This window comes from Carassius gibelio, chromosome B15 (genome assembly GCF_023724105.1).
Source record: "Carassius gibelio isolate Cgi1373 ecotype wild population from Czech Republic chromosome B15, carGib1.2-hapl.c, whole genome shotgun sequence".
NCBI classification, from domain to species: domain Eukaryota; kingdom Metazoa; phylum Chordata; class Actinopteri; order Cypriniformes; family Cyprinidae; genus Carassius; species Carassius gibelio.
The window spans coordinates 23,063,895-23,086,310 of record NC_068410.1 but is presented as its reverse complement, the minus strand read 5'-3'; the positions used below and the strand labels follow the sequence as shown (position 1 = coordinate 23,086,310).

At 37.6% G+C, this 22,416-nt stretch overlaps 2 protein-coding genes across 2 annotated transcripts; both read right to left on the bottom strand.

The window, feature by feature from the left end:
* Positions 1-617: 617 nt before the first annotated feature.
* Positions 618-7,566, bottom strand: LOC127973120 (claudin-3-like). The gene is made up of 2 exons (XM_052577189.1): positions 7,013-7,566; positions 618-1,309 (listed from the first exon to the last, which is right to left on the bottom strand). Exons 1-2 carry the CDS (start codon positions 7,491-7,493, stop codon positions 657-659), a joined length of 1,134 nt encoding a protein of 377 aa, XP_052433149.1. The 5' UTR covers positions 7,494-7,566; the 3' UTR covers positions 618-656.
* A 4,073-nt stretch (positions 7,567-11,639) lies between these two features.
* Positions 11,640-12,730, bottom strand: LOC127973117 (claudin-9-like). Its single transcript, XM_052577186.1, has one exon. It carries the CDS (start codon positions 12,684-12,686, stop codon positions 12,033-12,035), a length of 654 nt encoding a protein of 217 aa, XP_052433146.1. The 5' UTR covers positions 12,687-12,730; the 3' UTR covers positions 11,640-12,032.
* Positions 12,731-22,416: the final 9,686 nt, after the last annotated feature.

Here is a 22,416-nt window from a genome sequence, read left to right as displayed (position 1 = left end):
CACCATATTAACCTTCCTCCCACAGTCCGGGACCACCCTGAAATGATCCATGGGAAAGCTTTTAGTTCAGTTTGTTTACTTATTAATAAAGTTAGATTACAATTTTGTGGCAGGAAGTGTTTATGAACCAAAGATATATGTACAAGGAAATGTACAATTCCATTTGTAAAAACAGATGAGAAAAATCATATAAATAATAAAGAAATGCAAATTACAATTTAAATCATACACAGTTTGATGGTTCAAAAAGATAATATTTAATAGTGAACATATAGTGAACACAAAGTCAAATTGTCTGTTAAAATACATAAAAAAATCAAACATAACATCTTAGTGCAACTAGTCCAAAAAAAAAACGTTAAAAAAAAACATACGCTTAATACACCTCAGTTAACTAAAAATGATGATTCGTTGAGATTTCAGCTGAACGTAGGAGACCTAATTTGCATTTTCACAGCAATTACAAAAGGCCATTTCTCACTGTCAGTGTCATTACATTCTGAACAGCCAACATCGTACTTACATGGAGACCAAAGTCATCAAACATGTTTCTCCACGATGGAGAATGTGTGGCATATTTTCACTTTTTTTTCCAGAAAATGATGCCTGTGCACTGAGCACTGCAACACTGAGTTCAGAGTTGTCCTTTGTTTGTTTCACACATAGTCTCTTCTGTCATAGCCTCCTCCACCGGTTGAGCGAGACCCAGGATACGGCATCCTAGATGGGCTCGATTTTTTCCTCTCTGGAGGGCAGGAGCAACAGAGCAATGATCCCCCCAAAATCAGGAGCGCAGCTGCTGCCCAGCCGATGTAGAGCGCCGCTCCCATCTCCCGTCTCCGAGCGTCAGGAAGCAAAGGGTTGTAAAAGTCCCTGATGATGCTGTTTGCAGACCAGGACACAGGAATCAGCTGCATAAGCCCAGCTATGATAAACAGCACACCTCCTAGGATCATGACTTTAGCTTTGGACGACTCGTCTTCAATACAGTTAGTGCACTTCGCTCCTCCGATGGACACCAGTACAGCCAGGACGGTCAGAAGGATGGATATGACAGTTAGAGCTCGAGCCGCTTGAAGATCCTGAGAGAGAGCCAGCATGGAGTCATAAACTTTACACTGCATCTGTCCGGTGCTCTGAACCACGCAGGACATCCACAGGCCATCCCAGATAATCTGAGCCGTCACAATGTTGGATCCGATGAAGGCTGTGACCCTCCACGTGGGGAGAGTACAAGCCAAGATGGCCAAAAGCCAGCCCAGAACACATGAGATGATACCTATTAGCTCCAGGCCAAAAGACATGTCTTCTTAAAGGATCTGTGGCAGTTATACAATGCCTGAGATGCTGTTAAAATAACTGGACAGCTGTGAGGGAACCTGCAGTATAAGCCGAATTTCAGCCAATACCTCTCAGCAAACAGAGTGTATCTGTGAGAAAACAAGTGTCCTTTATACCTCAGATCAGGTAGATAGGAGGAGTCTGTGAGGAAGGAGACATTACACAAAGGAAGGGCAAGTTACACCAGAACAAAAACTGCCCTCCATTACTGGACAGTTTTGGGAATTAAGAACAAAACATAGCTTCTTTGCACATCAATAGAGGCTGTCCATGCTTGTGCACAATGACATTAATTTATTTTAGAAAGATAAGATGTAAGATGTTCTTTTGAAAGGAGGAGTCATTTTACTGTACTCCCCGCAATGACCTCTTTTTAAGTTAAGAAATTATTTCAGTTATTGTCATCCGTGAAAAGGTTATGTTTATACTGAGCTCTGTTAGTATGTTAGTATAGAAATCACTAATTGCTGACAATTATTGCCATTTTTGGTTGGAAAACAAACAATAGCAAAGTTCATAGTGTTTTGGTTGCTGCTGTTTTTTTTCCAAATATTTTAAGTTGTTTTAATTAATAGCATGAATATGGGGTAAGTATGGTTGGGAGGGTTACAGAAAAAAATACAAAATAAAAATTATAAAAAAATTTTAAAATAAATAAAATGAAGTTCTTAGCAATGCATATTACTAATCAAAAATTAAGTTTTCATATATTTATGGTAGGAAATTTAAAAAATATCTTCATGGATCATGGTCTTTATTTAATATCTTAATGATTTTTGGCATTAAAGACAAATCAATAATTTTGGACTATACAATGTTTATTTGGCTATTGCTAAAAATATACCCCAGAGACTTAAGACTGCTTTTGTCATGATTCTGCCTTCATGTCCTGACTTTTCTCTAGTCTTGAGGCAGGATCATGACAGACCCGTGTTTTGTGTACAAGCACATGGCCTTGTCTTTGGGCCATGTGCTTGTGTTGTCTCGTTCCCTTGCCCCGCCCCCTTGTTATCCTAGTCTTGTCGTTATTGCCGTATCTGTGCCACCTGTTGTGTCTTAATTAGTTCCCCTATTTAGATCCCCTAGTGTGCTCTGTCTTTCGTCGGTTCATTGTTCCAAACTGTGATTGTTTCCTCATATGTGTTTCTACATGTCAGCCTCGTGAGATATCGTATCCTTGTAACCCCTCTAAGAAGTCTTTGTATAACTGTGAGTGTTTGTTTGTAGTTAGTGTTCAGAGTCTTTGTTTATCGTGTCTTGTAAAGTTATTTAGTGTCTACCCTAGTCGTTGTTTTCCCCCTCGTGGGTTTTGTTTTCCCCTTTTGTATTTAATAAATCCTGTGTTTGGTACTTCCTGTCTGCATCTGAATTCATCCCAACCCCTCCACATAACAGCTTTTGTACTCCAGGGTAATATATGTAAATAAAATCAAGAAACACTAAAATACTTAAAGTAATGTTATAAGTATCAAATATTAAATATTGTAACATTTTAAGAAAAAATGGACACTGCCCCTTCAAATACTCTAATCAGGGTTTATACAGACACTGTGTAATGAAATACCAGAATTTCTACCAATTTCATTGAATACTTCTTTAGAGACTGATATTAATTTACTGTGTCTCAGACATCTGTTGCATTAGGCTAGGTTCATCATGTTGCTATGGTAAATACACAAGGAGAATTCACAGCAAGATCTTAGTTGCTGGCAGGGGCGGACTGGCCATCTGTGTGATCTGAAGAATCACAGAACGGCCGGTACTCCAGGACGGTCGGTGGGCCAGCCCACCACCCGCCAAGCATGCAGTCATCACCGTTTTTTTCCCCCACTAATCTGTTTTTACACTCCAGTACTGTAGGTGGCAGCAATGCACTGCACTGGCCGTGGCCGCCAAGTAAGAAGAAGAAGAAGTGGAAGAGTAGGAAGAAACCAACAGCAAAGACGTTAACGTTAGATAGAAGAAGCATAGAAACAAACAAACAATATGCATAACACGACCGGCGGGTACAAAACGGAAAGAAAAGGGTGGGGCTGAGAAGGCGAGAGAAAAAAAATGTGGAATTTAGGTACTGAAGCCGTTAAATGTCCCAAACTAACTGAAATATATCAGTATTTTCCAGTAGCAGCACCTCTCAGATAAATATTAGCAGCAGTGAAGAAGTGAGCCAGACTACAACATGCCATCAGTGATGATGATGGACAGAAAGATGAGCTGGTTCCACAGGCAGATCCAGATCCAAGTATGGAACATGAGAGGAGAAAGAAAGTTACTTGCTAGGGATGATGTTGGGAAGTGATATTCAGGTTGCTACATTTTTAATGATTACAGTAGTTAAAACAGCTCAACTTCAACATTTTAGCTGTAAAATGTCACATGCAGTAGCTAATATTAAGAAATATGTTGTGCTTTTACTTTTAAAAATGTTGGTAACATTACACTTAATATTTACAAATTTTGAAGATTTTGAATATAGAAGTTAAATTTGTAATGGTGTATTTTCATTTAGATGTGGTATTAAAATCTGTGCAGTAAGATTAATTACTGCATAAATTAAGATTATTAAGTAATAAATTCATTTTAAGACAGCATGGAATAGATTGTATAATATACTTTTTATAACAGCATATTATATAAACTATTCCATGCTATCTTGGAATAAAACCTGTTTTTTTTTTTTTTGTTTTTTTTGTTTTAATCCATTCCATTGTTGTTTATTCAGGTTGAGTTTAGACCAAGAGCAGAGAAAGACACCCACTCCAGCTCAACATCAGTGCTATTGCTATAATTTGGATGGTATAGTATCATGAGCCACAATTAAAGTCTCGTGACACTCATGCTAGGCGTTATTTTTGTTGTTGTCGAGTTTACACGCGCCGATTGCTTTGGGACGGGCCTAGTCAAAGTCCAGGGCCATTTTTTAGTCCCAGTCCGTCCCTGGTTGCTGGATAAACAGTTTCATAGATATACATTCTAGCATTTTATAGCTCATTTTTAGAAACTTTCTGATTTTACATTTTTTACATAGCTGCAGTAAAATTTACACTCACCTGATGCATCTTTCTGATGAGAGTATGGTTTGCATATTTTACTCTTTGAACTTTGAGCATTTAATATTTTGCTTTGAATGGACTGATTATGTAATCGACATAATACATATTTTGACTAGTAAACCAGAACGAACTATGGAGCCCCGCACATGACATACTGTACAAGAAAAAAATAAATAAATTGTGTGTGTGTGCGTGCATAATTTAGCAAATCAAGTGAACAAATTAGTCAGTTGTGTGCACAATTTATAAAATTGAGGGAACAAAATAGTAAATCGTGCACACAATTTAGCGTACAATTTTTCCCTGCATGTCATGTGCGGTGCACTGTAAAAACTCTTCTTTTTTTTTCAGAATTTAATTATATTATTATTATTATTTTTTACAAATGTACTGCATTTTAAATATGCTCATAAAAAAAGATGTTTTTTTTATGAATTGAAGCAAAAAATTTGTAATCATGTAAATTATATCTGTCATAAAAATAAAATAAATGTAGTGACCTAAACTTGTATAACATTAATATTAGGCTACAATATTTTTATTTTATTTGTTTATTTATTCTTTTTTTTTTTTTTTACACTACAACATTTTCAGCCAGAAACTGTAAACTTTTTGTTGCATTGTGCCCGTTCGTTTACACAACAAATGCGTTTTGGGGACTGAAAATGCATATTTTTTAAACGGTTTAAAAGTGCAAGTTGTTTAAAACACAGTGTTTTTGGCCATTTTTGTGGATATGTGTAAACGCAAATCATTTTGAAATCATAGTCGTGTATACGTGAAACTTTTTTCTGTTTTTCACTACATCGTTGCCGTGTAAATCTAGCCTTAGATCCTCTCCTGGTTTTCTGAGTCAACCAAGCATCAGAAATTCAAAGCACAGGGGAGCTATGAGAAAAACAGACATCCACACTGTTTTGATGAAATCTTAAGTTGGAAATGCACATTTTTGAGCATGTGTTTCAAAATGCATGTTTTTAAATGTTTATTAATGATGCCATTATCTTATCAGTGAATTTGAGAAAATTGTGATGTCATGCATGTGTGTATTACGTGTTCAGTCTGTAGTGTAGTGTTTCTTTACAAAGTGACATCACCATCTACTATCGCCTGACATGAATAATACACCATTTTTGGAAACACTTCAGATTGGGTAACACTAGTCACCATTAACTAGTTTCTTATTAACATGCATATCACTTCCTCAGTCAAAGGCTCTTTAAAAAAAAAAAACATATTTTCTTACAACACTTTCTTACCTTTGGATGTTCTCAAATGCTTATAAGCAGGTTCAAGCTCTTCTGTGTTTTTATTTCATTCTGTGAACCATGCCTCATCTTCATCCATAAAATAGGCCTATTTTATATAGATTAGGGCCCTGACAAAGACAAGATTCTTGTGCAAAGTATGGCACAGTATGTTCATTCAGTGTATTTTCAAATACATTTCTGAGATGAATCGGTTTAATGTTAACTCTTTCCCCACTGCTGACAGAATTTTCTGCCAATCCATGTTTGCACTGTTAGACAGTAGGGGCGCTATTTGCATCTAAAAACAAGCGAAAAATAAGCATAAAACACACTATAGAAGCATTGATTATGCATTAGCTAACATGATCATCAAACATTACATACAAAACAAAACTGTCTAAGGATACCGAAATAAATGTTGACAGAGAAAGTGGTTTATGGTTGTGAAGCTTTGGGTTGTTCTACTCCATGTTTTGATCATCATTCTCAATTTGATCTGGATATAGACTTTTATTATTTTTTTAAAACATGATTTTCTCAGGTTTTTGTTTAAAATGTTGCTTTTATTTGATTAAAAATTGCAGGAAGGTAGTTTATTTATTTTAGGCAGAGGCTCTGTTCTTTCATTTAACATAATGCATGTTCATATAGTCATACAATAAAATATTCTGGATGCCACTAAATGTTTGTGAAAATTATAACAAATGCTGAAAATAGCTTGCAACTTCAAAAAAAAAAAAAGTGGGGCAAGAGTTATTAAATTAAATTAATTAGGATCCAAAAACCATGGAACATAAAAACAAATTAATTAATTTGTATTTATTTTTTTAAATTGTGAATGTGTATTAAAATTAATGTGGCACACTTAAACTACAAATCTTAATAGAACATGGACTCACATAGATACATGTAATGAAAAGTTTACAAAAACACTGAAATTTTAGTTATCTGTAACACAATACTAAAAAGCACAATATCAATATCAATGCACATTTGACAGGAACATATTTTTGCATGTGCTTATTTTTAGTAATAATATAATACTTGCAATTCTTCGAAACGGCTTGCATAAACTTGGTAACAAAAGAAATGGCAAAAGAATTCTGACTCGCTGTACAGAAACACACACTGTCTTGTGCTGTATCATCATGTTCAGAGATTCAGAGTTGCAACACAAAAAGAGTACATTTGTTCACACATAGTTTTGTTTGTCAAAGCCAGCGGGTGGTACAGATCGTGCAGAGGAGTACACCATCCTGCTGGGTGGACCGTACCTATTCCCCTCCTGCGGGGGGCAGCTGCAGCAGAGAATCCCCCCGCCAATCAGCAGAAGGGCGCTACATGCCCATCCCAGGTAAAGAGACGCACCTATCTCCCTCTTTTGTGCCTCTATGATTAAGGGGTCGTAGAAGGATCTGATGATACTGTGAGCAGACCAGCACACAGGGATCAGGTGCATGACCGCAGCGCAGATGAAGGTGACTCCAGCGGTGATCATCACTCTGGCTTTGGCCCGCTCCTCCTCTAGGCATTTAGTGCACTTGGCCCCCACAACGGAGAGCAGGAGTCCCAGTACTCCCATCACAATGGCTATCACACACAGAGCCCTGGCCGCCTGCAGGTCTGAGCTGAGCGCCAGCATGGAGTCGTAGACTTTGCACTGCATCTGGCCAGTGCTTTGCACTACACAGTTCATCCAGATTCCCTCCCATATGGTCTGCGCCGTTACGATGTTCACGCCGATGAAAGCCGTGACTTTCCACATAGGCAAAGCGCAAGACACGATGCCTACAATCCAACCGAACACAGCTAGGGTGACCCCTAATATCTCCAACCCCAGAGCTGCCATTCTGTTTTATACAAGAATGTGCTGTGAAATGAATTACATTCACCAAGGAAAGCCTTTCAGGACAATGGCTCTTGCTTTATAATGCAACGAGGAGGAAGGTGGAGTTATGTTGGAAAAAAGACTCAAGGGATTGGCTAAACTTTGAGTGAGCTTAACCTTGGCATGGAAACGGTTCGTTTAATGATTTAGCTCTCTTCATCTGGTATTTCCCACTCGGTGACCAAATGGGGGATAGATAACAAAAGCCCAAAGGGAACTGGTTAAAGGATAACCAGCATGACCACAGGCTTTTGAGCAAAACTTTCAGTGGTTGCATGCTTTAGAAAAGGGATACCACAAGAACAAACTTAATTTGTTTGGATTATATGAGCAGACATTGATTTGAAAGTGATGACTGAACTCATTCATCACCTGAGGTGGAGCAGTAAAGTCACTGAATGCTGAGAGACAACCGAGACAGAATCAATGATGCCTGACAGTGTGACTTTAGCTGCTATCAGCAGTCCACGATTCATCAACTCTAAACTAAACAGCATCAGGCACTATTAACTCTCTATCTCTTTCTCTCACACACACACACACGCTATACACACACTTACTCTGTAATCAGTCATGTGTAGGTATGTGAAGCCTGGTGACCTTGCGTCAGCCTTTGCAGTGTTGTTGGAGCATGTGGAACAAGTGGAATAAGCATCTTCTACTTCTATTTACAGTACATCAAATCAGATGCATTTGTTGTATGTATTTTTTAACTTGCATGAACAGTAAACAAAATGTCGTTATAGCACCATGTTTAATGACTTCAAGACAGAAGTAGGTTAGCATATTTACCTTCCAGAGCTTTACATATTTCCTAATTATTGAACACTTTGAGAAAGAGTTGCAGTTAGTAACTAGAATTAAAAGTTAGTGAACTAACTTTGATGTTGGCTTGGCCATCTTGGCCATGGAGCAAAAGAGCCAAAGTACTTGTGTGCCCAACATTGAGTTGCCCCGCTGCAAAATTAATACACATAATAATGCCATAAAAAAATACACCTGCAACAGTCTTTTTCCATGCTCCCTTGCTGTTTTCTTTTTTTAATAAAAAGCCTGGGCTATGATAACAGCTATGACAGGGTTGTCTAGCTGGATGTGAAATAAGTCTTGCCTATTTTTCTCGTGTATGTATTTCACAGTCCTGCCACCGTTGCGTTGTGGGCAACGACACACAAGATTACTGAAACAATGCATTTTAAATCAAGGAGATCATAAGGGGTCCAAGCACAATGGTTTGTATAGATGATGCAGTTACACACTGTTTAAAATTGTTTAATTTGTACTGTATGTTCATTCTATTTATTTATTTGTGCTATTTACATAATGTTTACTTTTTTTAAGTTTGTTTTTGTTAATGTAAAATAGCACTGCATAGTCTTCACTGTAAGATAAAATACACAATCAAACCAAAATGTATTCAGACACCTTCAACATTTCTCACATAATCACAGTTTATTTGCTGTAGTTTAGAAACTGGTAATAATATATGACAATAACTCAGAACAAATTCATCTTGATAATTTCGGATAACTTTGATAAAAAGATATGTAATGGAATCAACCAAAACTTCAGACTGTCAGTATGACAATATTTACACAACTATCAATACTTTGTTGAACAGTTACCAAGCAAGAAATGCTTAATTTGGTTCAGTCTGTGGTGTGAAAAGGTTGCATTAACAATTAAAGAAAGAAACACTTAAGCAAAACATGGGCAGGTCCTTAATTATTATTTTTTTTAATCAATTTCACTGGTAGCCTACTGTATGAAGAATTAGTGGGTATAATATTTCACAGATCACTATTTTGCCATACTCACTTACATAAATGAACTAGTGGCCTGCACCCACTAGTAAAACAATTCTATCTTATTTTTGGATTGACTTTGGATAAATTCTTGTACTACAAGGTAATTCAGTCAAGAGCAGTGAGTGATTTACTTTCATTTTCATACATTAAAGACACTGACAGCAGAGCTAGTAAATTAGGCGCGGTCCCTTTAAGAGACAAACGCATCCATTATGATGATACACATCCGATTTTTTTTTTGCAAATCTTTACTTTCACTTAAGACATAACCACATACTTATTCGAACACACTTTCCAACACGGGTATTTCGACATATTTTGTATGTATTTGTTGTCGGTACAAAAGCAAGAAGACTTTGAGACGCGTCTCTGCTTGCTCCCTGAACAACACCGCGCTGCTGAATTGAGCTCTTTTGCTTTTCGCTCTTTTTTCTGTTTATTTAAACTGCGATTTGAATTTGTTCGTTCAGGTCCAGGAGGAAGTGAACGTCCTGAACGACAGCTCTCTTCAGTGTTGCTGTCCCTGTCCGCGATACGCGCGGCTCTCTCTCGTGCACACGCGCCATCAGCTGCTCAGTTCAGTTTCCCGCAGCGCGGGGCTGAAGCCAACTTGATGTGTTGAATGCTCGGAGCACGTTATAAAACGTATTCTTAAAATACACATTTCTGTTTTAATAAATGGTCATATTAAATCATAGCATAACACATAAGTAGGTACAAAAATAATCAGTGATGCATGCGACCCTTTTGGTCTCAGTGTAGCTCCCTGCTTTACCATGTTATGCAACGCTGAGCAATTGCTGCGACATTAAGCCTGACAGAGAAATCTCACAAGCACATATAAACACTCATTTTCATATGTGTAATATATTCTTCTAATTGTTTTGTGCCGTTTCGCTGCAGTGTTTTAATGTGAAAGGCTGTAAATGTGTACTTCAAGTGTTCAGACAAATACATCGCGAGCTCATCTGTGACGTTCAGCATGATGATTCAGTTAGAAACCAGCTAAGACCAGCGTGACAGTGGCCGAAACTACTTTAAAACCATATAATATATTATTCTAATTGTTTTGTGCCGTTTCGCTGCAGTGTTTTAATGCGAAAGGCTGTAAATTCTCTGTGGACTTCAAGTGTTCAGAGAAATACATCGCCAGCTCGCGAGCAGTTGGCTGCCGCGAATATATAATGTTATTACTTTAAACAGTTCAGAAACATCTGAATTTAGCTCTTGGTGTGTTCTAACGTGTGGATTGCGTGTAATCGCGTTTTTAAAAGGTCTTAAATAAGAATGAATTCGCTAGTTCTCGGCTCCTTGTAGACAGCCTGGGCTGAGCAGCAGTATTTTTAACCAGTTTAAAAGTGAAACGAAACCCGACTCCGCCCCTAAATGTCATTGCAACTGTAGGGGCGCAATTTTTCTCAGACAATGTAAGTCTATGGGTAATGAATTTTGACATTTAAAAATTAATAAAAAAAAAACTTTAAGTCTGATCAGTCTGAAAAGATATAGCAACCATCACCGCTCTATCCCGCAGGTGTCTGCCGAGTTTGGGGCTTGTGGCTTTAAAGCCCTAGGAGGAGTAGCGTACAGAATTTCTGTCAGAAAAATAATAATAAGAAAAAAAAGAAGAAGTTTAAATAGCATAACAGTACCAACATAATTATAGAGGCATCTACTCTGCCATATAGCAGGTGCTTTTATCTGCACCCGTGCAAGTCTCAGTTTCGCTCTCTTGACTAAAGCACTGGGCACAAAGAGGTTTTGAGATTTTCTAGAACAACCAGAGCATTGTCTCCATTCCCGGCTGGGCTGACATGAAGAGGATCGTTTATATTTGTGATTGACCTTTAAAAGCAGGATTGATTTCAAATAATAATAAAGGGCACTCTTTTACTAGAATTTATTTATTTATTATTTATTTTATTATTATTATATTGATTTATTCTAGTTTCTGAGTCTCATAAGTTTTATTATTATTATTAATATTATTATTATTATTATTATTATTATTATTATTTTATGTTATTTAATGCCTGTCTAAATAAAATCAGGTACAATTAATGCATAATTAATGAAACTAAAATTAAAAAATATTTCTGATTCTGAAACTGACTTTATTTTCCACTTAAGACACTGCAATAACTATAATTAAATAAGAAACATGTCAACTAACATGTTTTAGTGACTGTCTGCATCATGTCTGCTAACACTTTTATTTTGATGGACATTCTACGGACTGTAAAAAACTCTGCAACTACTTGTCAGCTTATTCTACTATCCCTAACCTAACAGTTACCTAAACTCTAATGAAAATTAGTTGACATGCAGTTGCAAAGTTACTTATAGATAGAAGAATGTTTAAAATGGACACAAAATTAACTGTAACCATTCATTTAGCAATTTTAGTGGAAAATGGCATTTATTATCACCACTTAAGAACTACTGATTATTCAACTATAAGCTGATTGTGAAACAAACAAGAACAGAGGATAAAATGACAAAATTACTTCTTGCAACAATATGAAATGCATTCAAATGAAAACAAAAACGATAATCTTATATCTGCTATGTTGGTAATCAAAGTTCAGCATCAGTCATTTATTCGTTTTGACGTTTCAACGCTTGTTGCCATCATTTAGCAGACTTGTTGACTTTTCTCTCAAGGTCCTTCATGTGCACGGAGTCAAACCTCTCAGACATAGTCTTTCCTGTCATATCCATTCACAGACATAGATTTGACCCCTGAGTAGTCCACTCTCGTCGGCACGGCATTGCTCTGCGCTTTCGAGCAGCAGGAACAAGACATAATGCCTCCACCTACGATCAGCAGGCAGGAGGCACCCCATCCGAAGTACAGCGAGTTCCCAAACTCCCTCTTCTGCGTCTCCTCTAGAAGCGGGTTGTGGAAATCCAGGATGATGCCGTTGGCCGTCCAACACACAGCCACTAGCAGCATCAGTCCACACATTATAAACGTCACCCCGGCTGCCAGCATAATGCGCGGCTTGTTAGCAGCATCTGATGTGCAGTTGGTGCACTTGGCCCCAGCCACAGCCAGAGTCATGCCCACCACACCGAGCAGTATACTCACGACTATCAGAGCGCGCGCAGCCTGCAGGTCATCGGGAAGACCCAGCATGGAGTCGTAGATGCGGCAGTGCATCTGTCCTGTGCTCTGCACCGCGCAGCTCATCCACAAACCTTCCCATACGATCTGCGTGATGACGATGTTCTGGCCTATGTACGCCGCTACTCTCCACATGGGCAGACAGCAGGCCACCATCCCCCCCAGCCACCCGGCCACGGTCAGGATCATCCCCAGGATCTCCAGGCCGGCTGAAGCCATCGCTCTTCACTCCTCTGTTCGCTTTCACAGACCGTGGTGCTCAGGATCCAGGATTAGCTCTGATATTAGAGCTGTCCTCAAACTTGAAGTCTTGCTTAAATGAAGAAACGGTGAAAGAGGGAGGGAGAGAGAGATACAGTTTCTACCTTCTTTATTCTGCTAAGGGAAGATGGAAGGTGGAGTCTTAGATGGCATCGTGTTTTGTGTGGTACAAGAGAGACTGAGGCTTTTTCTAGCACTTTTCTTGTAACGGTTAGCAGTATTAAAATTATCCACTCAAATGCTTCATATCTGAATTGTTTATTTTAGTTTAGTTTTTTTAATGACACACCACAATGAGGAAGAATAGCAGCATGTTTCATACTTGTCCTTAATGAAAAAAAAGAAGGAAGCTTATTCAAAAGTTAACTTTTTAGTTAGTAATGCACTAAAACAAACAAACATAGCATTTCTTTCTCCTTTACTTGTTCAGCCCCAGTAATTATATGGTTCAGATTTCAGTCGGGTTGATCTTTCGGCACCTGCCTGCCTTGGCATCATATAAAAGTAGGAATTTTTGTCCCACATTAACATAAAAATCCTCTAGTGTCTCATGTGTCCTTGAGAAAATCTGCTGAATCACTCCTCTTCCAGTAGAGACAATTCACTTCTTTGTTTTCAGTAGTAATCATAGGTATCCAGAGTTTATGTAAAATGTGTTTCTAGCACACTTACAGTTTCCATTTGTTTGCACAGACATGGAAATTGGACATGGATAAATGTAGAAATAATAAGCTTTGCACAGTTACATAATTTGGTTTACTCATTTATCTGAAATGACATATACTGGTTTCAATCTGTTCTGTGTGATTCTGGTCATTTCAGTGAATTCCATCACTACCCAAGACTGAAAAAAAAATTATAATTTAATCATTTGATAATTTAATCATTACTTAATAAAAAAAAAAAAAAGTGTTTTCTATGGGGCAGAAAAAGACAAAAACTCCAATAAATACTCATACATGTAACTCATTCTATATTATATTGTCTTTAGAAGCCATAGATTTGAAACTACAGCTGTATTGAATACCTTGATCAAAACACAGGGGAAGAAGAAGATCTTTAGTGGACAGAGATCATGAGAGGGATCAGAGGGGAAGCAATATCAGAGTTTTAGATTTAAAAAAGGCATACTAAATTGACTTTTTTATTATTATTATTATTTCCAACAACAGCCCAGACAGCAACATAGTGTTGGCCCAGATCCGGCCCACATCTGGCCAACGTGTCTGATTGAACTGTATCATGATCTTAAGCCCACAACTGTTTTTGTCAAATGTAAAAGCCATTTCACATTAAAAGTGAGATGAATAAATGTCAGGCTGAAGGAACTGTACATTCACATCTGTACAGTAGAGGGTGCAGCTCAAACAAACCTTTCAGCTGTGCTGCTATTCTGGATTGCATGTAGAATAGGATACAGAAAAAGAAAGTTCAACACATTCTTCAGCAAGAAAAAAAAGAAAAAGATGTATCATTAAATTGGATCATTGAAGATCAGCAGCAAAAAAAAAACACTGATTAAAGGGGGGGTGAAATGCTCATTTTCACTCAATCTCCTGTTAATCTTGAGTACCTATAGAGTAGTACTGCATCCTTCATAACTCCAAAAAGTCTTTAGTTTTATTATATTCATAAGAGAAAGATAGTCTGTACCAATTTTTCCCGGAAAAACACGAGCCGCTGGAGGCGTGACGTGTGGGCGGAGCTTAAGAATCACAAGCGCCAGTAGGCTTTTGCGTTGAGAGCGTTTGGAAACTGTGACATTACCGTGAGGAAAAAACCATCATCCAAAACAAACCATGGCTAACAGTCAGATTCAGCCGTTTATTTATGATATAGTTCGTAGCAGTGAATGAAGATGTATCATATCGATCACAAGGAGTACCTCAAGGCTCAGTACTAGGGCCGCTACTCTTTACGCTTTATATGTTACCCTTGGGAGATATCATCAGGAAACATGGTGTTAGCTTTCACTGTTATGCTGATGATACTCAGCTCTGTATTTCCTCGCAGCCCGGTGAAACACACCAATTTGAAAAACATCAATGGAATGCATAGTCGATATAAAAAATTGGATGACGAGTAATTTCTTACTGCTAAATTCAGAAAAAACAGAGGTGTTAATCATAGGGCCTAAAAACTCTGCTTGTAATAACCTAGAACACTGTCTAAGACTTGATGGTTGCTCTGTCAATTCTTCGTCATCAGTTAGGAACCTAGGCGTGCTACTTGATCGCAATCTTTCCTTAGAAAGCCACGTTTCTAGCATTTGTAAAACTGCATTTTTCCATCTCAAAAATATATCTAAATTACGGCCTATGCTCTCAATGTCAAATGCAGAAATGTTAATCCATTTATTTATGACTTCAAGGTTAGACTATTGTAATGCTTTATTGGGTGGTTGTTCTGCACGCTTGGTAAACAAACTACAGCTAGTCCAAAATGCAGCAGCAAGAGTTCTTACTAGAATCAGGAAGTATGACCATATTAGCCCGGTCCTGTCTACACTGCACTGGCTCCCTATCAAACATCGTATAGATTTTAAAATATTGCTTATTACTTATAAAGCCCTGAATGGTTTAGCACCTCAGTATTTGAATGAGCTCCTTTTACATTACACTCCTCTACGTCTGCTACGTTCTCAAAACTCAGGCAATTTGATAATACCTAGAATATCAAAATCAACTGCGGGCGGCAGATCCTTTTCCTATTTGGCGCCTAAACTCTGGAATAAGCTACCTAACATTGTTCGGGAGTCAGACACACTCTTGCAGTTTAAATCTAGATTAAAGACCCATCTCTTTAACCTGGCATACACATAACATACTAATATGCTTTTAATATCCAAATCCGTTAAAGGATTTTTAGGCTGCATTAATTAGGTAAACCGGAACCGGAAACACTTACATCATTAGAATAATGGCATCTACGCTAATATTTGTCTGTTTCTCTCTTGTTCCTAGGTCATCGTGGCCACCAGATCCAGTCTGTATCCAGATCAGAGGGTCACTGCAGTCACCCGGATCCAGTACGTATCCAGACCAGATGGTGGATCAGCACCTAGAAAGGACCTCTACTGCCCTGAAAGACAGCGGAGACCAGGACAACTAGAGCCCCATATACAGATCCCCTGTAAAGACCTTGTCTCAGAGGAGCACTAGGACAAGACCACAGGAAACAGATGATTCTTCTGCACAATCTGACTTTGCTGCAGCCTGGTATTGAACTACTGGTTTTGTCTGGTCAGAGGAGAACTGACCCCCCAACTGAGCCTGGTTTCTCCCAAGGTTTTTTTCTCCATTCTGTCACCGATGGAGTTTCGGTTCCTTGCCACTGTCGCCTCTGGCTTGCTTAGTTGGGGTCACTTCATCTACAGCGATATCATTGACTTGATTGCAAATAAATGCACAGACACTATTTAAACTGAACAGAGATGACATAACTGAATTCAATGATGAACTGCCTTTAACTATCATTTTGCATTATTGAGACACTGTTTTCCAAATGAATGTTGTTCAGTGCTTTGACGCAATGTATTTTGTTTAAAGCACTATATAAATAAAGGTGATTGATTGATGATCCAGAATCAGATCCAGAGGCTGAAATTTAACAAGAGCAGCATCAGCAACGACGTCTCTATGTGGTATGTACTGAAACTGTATATATTTGCTTAGCGGTTTTGGAAAATGACTAAGTTCCACTTTATGTCGTCTTTTTTTTTTTTTTTTTTTTAGCTGTACATGTGGAAAGTGCAGTTTGATGCCAGCATCGCATGTTGTTTACTTGATGTGCTTACGCGCTGATAGCTAAGTTAACAACACAGAGATATTTGAAGCAGTTTTACTTTTTCGTTGGGACTGCATTATCCTTAAGAAATAAATGATGTGCAAATCTGGCGTCAAACTGGGCCTTGTTTGTAAAACAAGCATCTTCGAAATGCAGGGAACAAACAAAAACACTTGCACAACTCCGTCGATGCTCTGTAAAAATAAACTCCATCCACTGGTCCCTTAATGCTGTTTTTTCTTTGGTAATCTGTGCAGGGTTGTCTTGCCCTCGCAACAAAAAACACACTTCTTTTGTGACATTTCGCTCTCGCTCTGGTCAGTGAATGTCTGTGCTCTCTCAGTGCTCTGCTATACGGGAGCACGCGCTCTTCCGGCAGAAGTGCCTTAGGACCCATATAAGGAAATTCCACTCCATCTAACGTCACACAGAGCCATACTCGAAAAAAACTTTCCGAAACTTGTGACAAACCGGAAGTAAAACCGGAGTATTTCTGTTTTGGAACAGAAATACTCCTTCAAACGTACAACTTAATTTTTTAAACTTTGTCCATGTTTAGCATGGGAATCCAACTCTTTAATAGTGTAAAAAACTCAGTATGCATGAAATAGCATTTCACCCCCCCCCTTTAATAAAATTGGATTAAATACAAAATGCATACTTGTCCTACAATAATTAAATATATTAAATATCATGCGTTACTTATTTGAAAAAATAACTATTTTCTTGTAAATTAAAAAGTATTGCACTTTACTAGTTACTTGAAAGAAAAGTATTCTTATTATATACATTTACATTTTACATTTAATAATTTGGCAGACACCTTTATCCAAAGTAACTTACAAATAACTTATTAAATATATAACTTGCATTACAAATATGTTACCCACCAACAAAACAGCAATGTTGCAAAGAGTCATGTTTATGATTACTGACCTTTCTCAAGAAGGTTTTTATTTAAAGAATGTTAAAGGACACTTTCAGCCCAGTGTCTGAATGTTATCCACTAAGCCATAGTGTTGTGATCCAATACGGACCTCTATTAAACCGATAGTTCACCCAAAAATGAAAATTATGTCATTAATAACTCACCCCATGTCGTTTCAAAACCCGTGAGACCTCCGTTTATGTTAAGAACACAGTTTAAGATATTTTAGATTTAGTCCGAGAGCTCTCAGTCCCTCCATTGAAGCTGTGTGTACGGTCTACTGTCCATGTCCAGAAAGGTAAGAAAAACATCTTCAAAGTAGTCCATAGCAAAAACTACGACTTTATTCAGCATTGTCTTCATGTCTGTTGTGAGAGAGCTCAAACTGCAGTTTAGTGATATCCAGTTCACGAACGAATCACTCGATGTAACCGGATCTTCTTGAACCAGGTCACCAAATCGAACTGAATCATTTTAAATGGCTGGCGTCTCCAATAAGCATTAATCCACAAATGACTTAAGCTGTTAACTTTTTTAATGTGGCTGACACTCGCTCTGAGTTAAAACAAACCAATATCCCGGTGTAATTCATTTACTCAAACAGTACATTGACTGAACTGCTGTGAAGAGAGAACTGAAGATGAACACCGAGCCGAGCCAGATAACAAACGAAAGATTGACTCGTTCTCGAGTCAAGAACCGGTTGCATCGGTTTTCGGATCACCAGTAGTGATGGGGTGTTCAGTTCTTTTCTGTGAACCGGTTCTTCCAGACAATTAGATTCAATAAACCAGTTGAAGAAAACGGTTCACCGGTTCTTTTGCGCTCTACGTAATGGCGTCATTTGTGATGATTGCCCTTGATTCAAGCCTTCGGTTTACCTGCGCTCATGACATTAGCAAAGAATCAGTCCAGAATCAATCACCAAAAGAATCAGTTCTGTTCAGACGCTCTGTGTGTTGGTCTGCTTCACGCTGAATCACACATGCGCAGTATCATCAGCTCCTCGGTTCTCGAATCAGACGCGTCTGACATAAACGGTTCTTGACTCGAGAACGAGTCAATCGTTTGTTCGTTATCTGGCTCAGCTCGGTGTTCATCTTCAGGTCTCTCTTCACAGCAGTTCAGTCAGTGTACTGTTTGAGTAAATGAATTACTGCGGGATATTGGTTTGTTTGAACTCAGAGGGAGTGTCAGCCACATTAAAAAAGTTAACAGCTTAAGTCCTTTGTGGATTAATGCGCATTGGAGATGCGAACCGTTTAAAATGATTCAGTTCGATTTGGTGAACTGGTTCAAGAAGATCCAGTTACATCGAGTGATTCGTTCGTGAACCGGATATCACTATACTGTTGTTTTGAACTCTCTCTCACAACAGACCCAGAAGAGAAGACAATGCTGAATAAAGTTGTAGTTTTTGCTATTTTTGGACCAAAATGTATTTTCGATGCTTCAAAAAATTCTAACTGACCCTCTGATGTCACATGGACTACTTTGATGATGTTTTTCTTACCTTTCTGGACATGGACAGTAGACCGTACACACAGCTTCAATGGAGGGACTGAGAGCTCTTGGACTAAATCTAAAATATCTTAAACTGTGTTCAGAAGATGAATGGAGGTCTCACGTGTTTGGAACGACATGAGGGTGAGTTATTAATGACATAATTTTCGTTTTTCAATGAACTAAACCTAATGAACTAAAGTCTTCCTGCAGTGCATCTGTATGATCTCATAAGAAATATAATCAGAAAAGCATCAATAGACAGTTTCATAGCTCCATAAGGTGCAAACATTGCTCCAAAATACAATGCTTTAATATCATTTTTTAAACGGATATTTCTTTAAGTCAAATGACTTGTCAGATCTCAGGATCATGGGCTATGGGAAGCTTTGGACTAGTTTGATTCATTCACAGAACTGAATTCCACCAATTAAAGATATTAAAGCAATAAGCACCAAGAAGCTGTGGTTTACAGTGAATTTATAACAGCTAAGGGTTGTTGCTAGGTGGGACGTGAAGCTGTTATAAATTCTTTTATTGCTTTTGTAAAACGATTATTCCATGTACATAGTAAAGTTTCACAAAATAAAACAGAGCAAATTAAGTGTAATAACATTAATAAAAACAGTATTCTTCCACCAAACAATGTAGTTCCTCAGAAACAGTTGTGGTTCCAACAAAGAGGTTGCTGAGCAACACACAAACATAAACAAAGGTCCTTTTCTATCTCCCTACACCTAAACCTACCCCACATAGAAACCTTTCTGCATTTTTAGATTTTCAGAAAACTCATTCTGTGTGATTTATAAGCTTCTTTCCTCAGGGGACCTCAAAAATTTCCACATTTACTGGTATTGCTATCCTTGTGGGGATATTTGGTGCACACACACACACACAACTTTCAGGACCACATGTGTATCAAAAGTGAAGGGATATGAAATTAGTGTGTAATGTAAAATTTGGGATTATATTCTTAAACACCAATTAATTAATTCAGAAGAATTAAACAGGTGAGCATTGGCCTAAAATAACTAAATAAATAAAATAAATAAACAAGTGACATAAGAGTGACGTGAGGTCTCTCTCTAGGTTGTTATGTTTACAATATTACACTGCCTTTTACTTATATATACCAGCCTTTAAGTTATGTGCAGCTTTGTGGTGTTTTGCTGTGGAAGTGTGAACCTGTTCCACCATAGTTTCTCATGATCAGTACAGATCATTAATCAGGCCTTTAAAGCTTGCTGCCTCAGACTGGGAGCGAAACAGGTGCAATGGATATTTTTGCTCAGTACCTATTAGTATACAATTTACCTTTTTTTTAACAGTAGACCACCTACTCTGGCTATATTGGTTTTAATAATACATAATGCTGTGATTTGTTTTTCTCACTTAATTTTGGGATAAAAATGTTAAAATGTTAATGTTTATCTTTATCTGAGATTAGCTACATTTCTTAAATTGGTTCAGCAAATCCATTTGATCACTTTTGCTTTTGTAACCACTATCGGTTTAGGGTAGGCTTATAATACGTATAATTTCAAACATGATAGAGTAGGCTATAAATCTTTTTGTGCAACCAAAAGTGAACTCGGTGCTTATTGCTAACATGGTACAAGCAATATCATTTTAAAAAAATACTTTTGTTTTGTAATTAAACAGTACTGTTGATTTTGTTAATAGAGCATGATGTGGATACGTCGCCAGGAAAGTGCTGTGAAATGTAAATGAAACAATGTATTTCACGTTTTACAGAAATGTAATCATGGAATCACATATTTTCAAAGAGTCTGCGTTACAATTGTATGTTGATTTGTTGTGATATGTGGAAAAAAGGCGATAATAGTAACAGCAGACAGTTTTGGATTTAGAAAGATGTTTATTTTCTTAGAAAGATTTTCTAGAAATACTCATGAGAGAAAAAAAACATTTGGAAAACCATTCTGTGTGCTTTGGGCTTCCCAAAGATGTATCTGATCTAATCATCAGGATTCTGAACTATTGATTAAAAAGTCTGTTTATTATTTTTAAAAGGCCATGTTTTGTGAAAATGCTTTACAGAAAGAAAGAAAAAATTATTTTAAATTATTATTTAATTAACTTTCCATCTACCCGTTTGCACTATATCATATTTGTCCATTAATTATTAGTTTTTGTACTTTATTTGAATTTAAACATTTCTGTTCTTCTGTTCATTAGAATTATATGGCTGCAGAAAGTGGAGAAGATTCACTTCCTAAAGTCTTCTTATCAAAGTAAAAATCAAAGCTTTTGTTTTGTGATGTGTAGTCCAGTGTTCTTCTTCTCTTCTTATATGTTAATAGTCTAGAAACTCAGCGGTGTGTAATTAGCTGGCCGGGTCAAGCTTCAGGTGCTCTCAGTGTTGTGTGATCGTTCTTAATCATTAGAAAGCAGAGTCGAGTCATCAGTCTTTTCATTCTTCTAGATCGCTATCACAATGTTGATCATCTACAGAAACTCTGTCTGCCTTCCCAACAGCCCAGGGGTGAAAATCTCTGACGTCACGCGTGCTGCCTCTCCCCCGTCAGCCCCGGGGGGAGAAACTATTAACAGTTTCATTAGGATTCACACCGGAGTCAACCGAGTGTGGGACAAATGACTCACTGCAGGAAGTTGAAGTATATATTTTTAGAAGAAAAAATGCGTTTGTGTATTTGTTTCTTATCTCAAGACATTACTTTTTATTTTTTTTATTTTAAAATAAATTTGACTAAAGACCAAAGGTTGACTCTTCTGATGATATTATAAAACTCATATTGCATGATGTTTGTGTCACAATTCACATCTTTCCACATGTTTGATATTTCCCATGCACTAATTTTCCTAAGAACTAGACCAGCAAGTTCCCCACGTAACGTAATGTTTAGATCTTTTATTTTTATGAAAGCCTCACTGAGTTTGAAAGCCTTAATCATGTAGAAACTTTTTACGTGATCAGAAACACATTTTAGGACAAACCCAATTAAATTAACTAAGACTGCGCTTGGATGTTTAAACAATCTACAAAGTATGATTCACCATATTACCTACATTACAATCATGTGATTATGACTACTCTACACAATATTTTAATGTCAGATTACCTGGTTTACCTGAAAGTAGTTTTTGTAGTCTTTTTTATTTAAATTGAATGAACCCCTTCCCATGTTTGTACTGAAAAACTGGATTCTACTAGAGCCTCAGATATTTTAAAGAATTCAAAATGTCCCTCTGAGAAGGTAATCTTTGGCAAACATCTTTCCTCGGGTCCTTAATTGCAGACATTCCTTACCTGTGTGTGTGTGTGTGTGTGTGTGTGTGTGTGTGTGTGTGTGTGTGTGTGTGTGTGTGTGTGTGTGTGTGTGTGTGTGTGTGTGTGTGTGTGTGTGTGTGTGTGGAACCGTATCCTCTTTCTCCTGGCGAGGGGAGTTTAATGAGCTGCCATGTAAAACAGAGCCATTATTGTCCTCC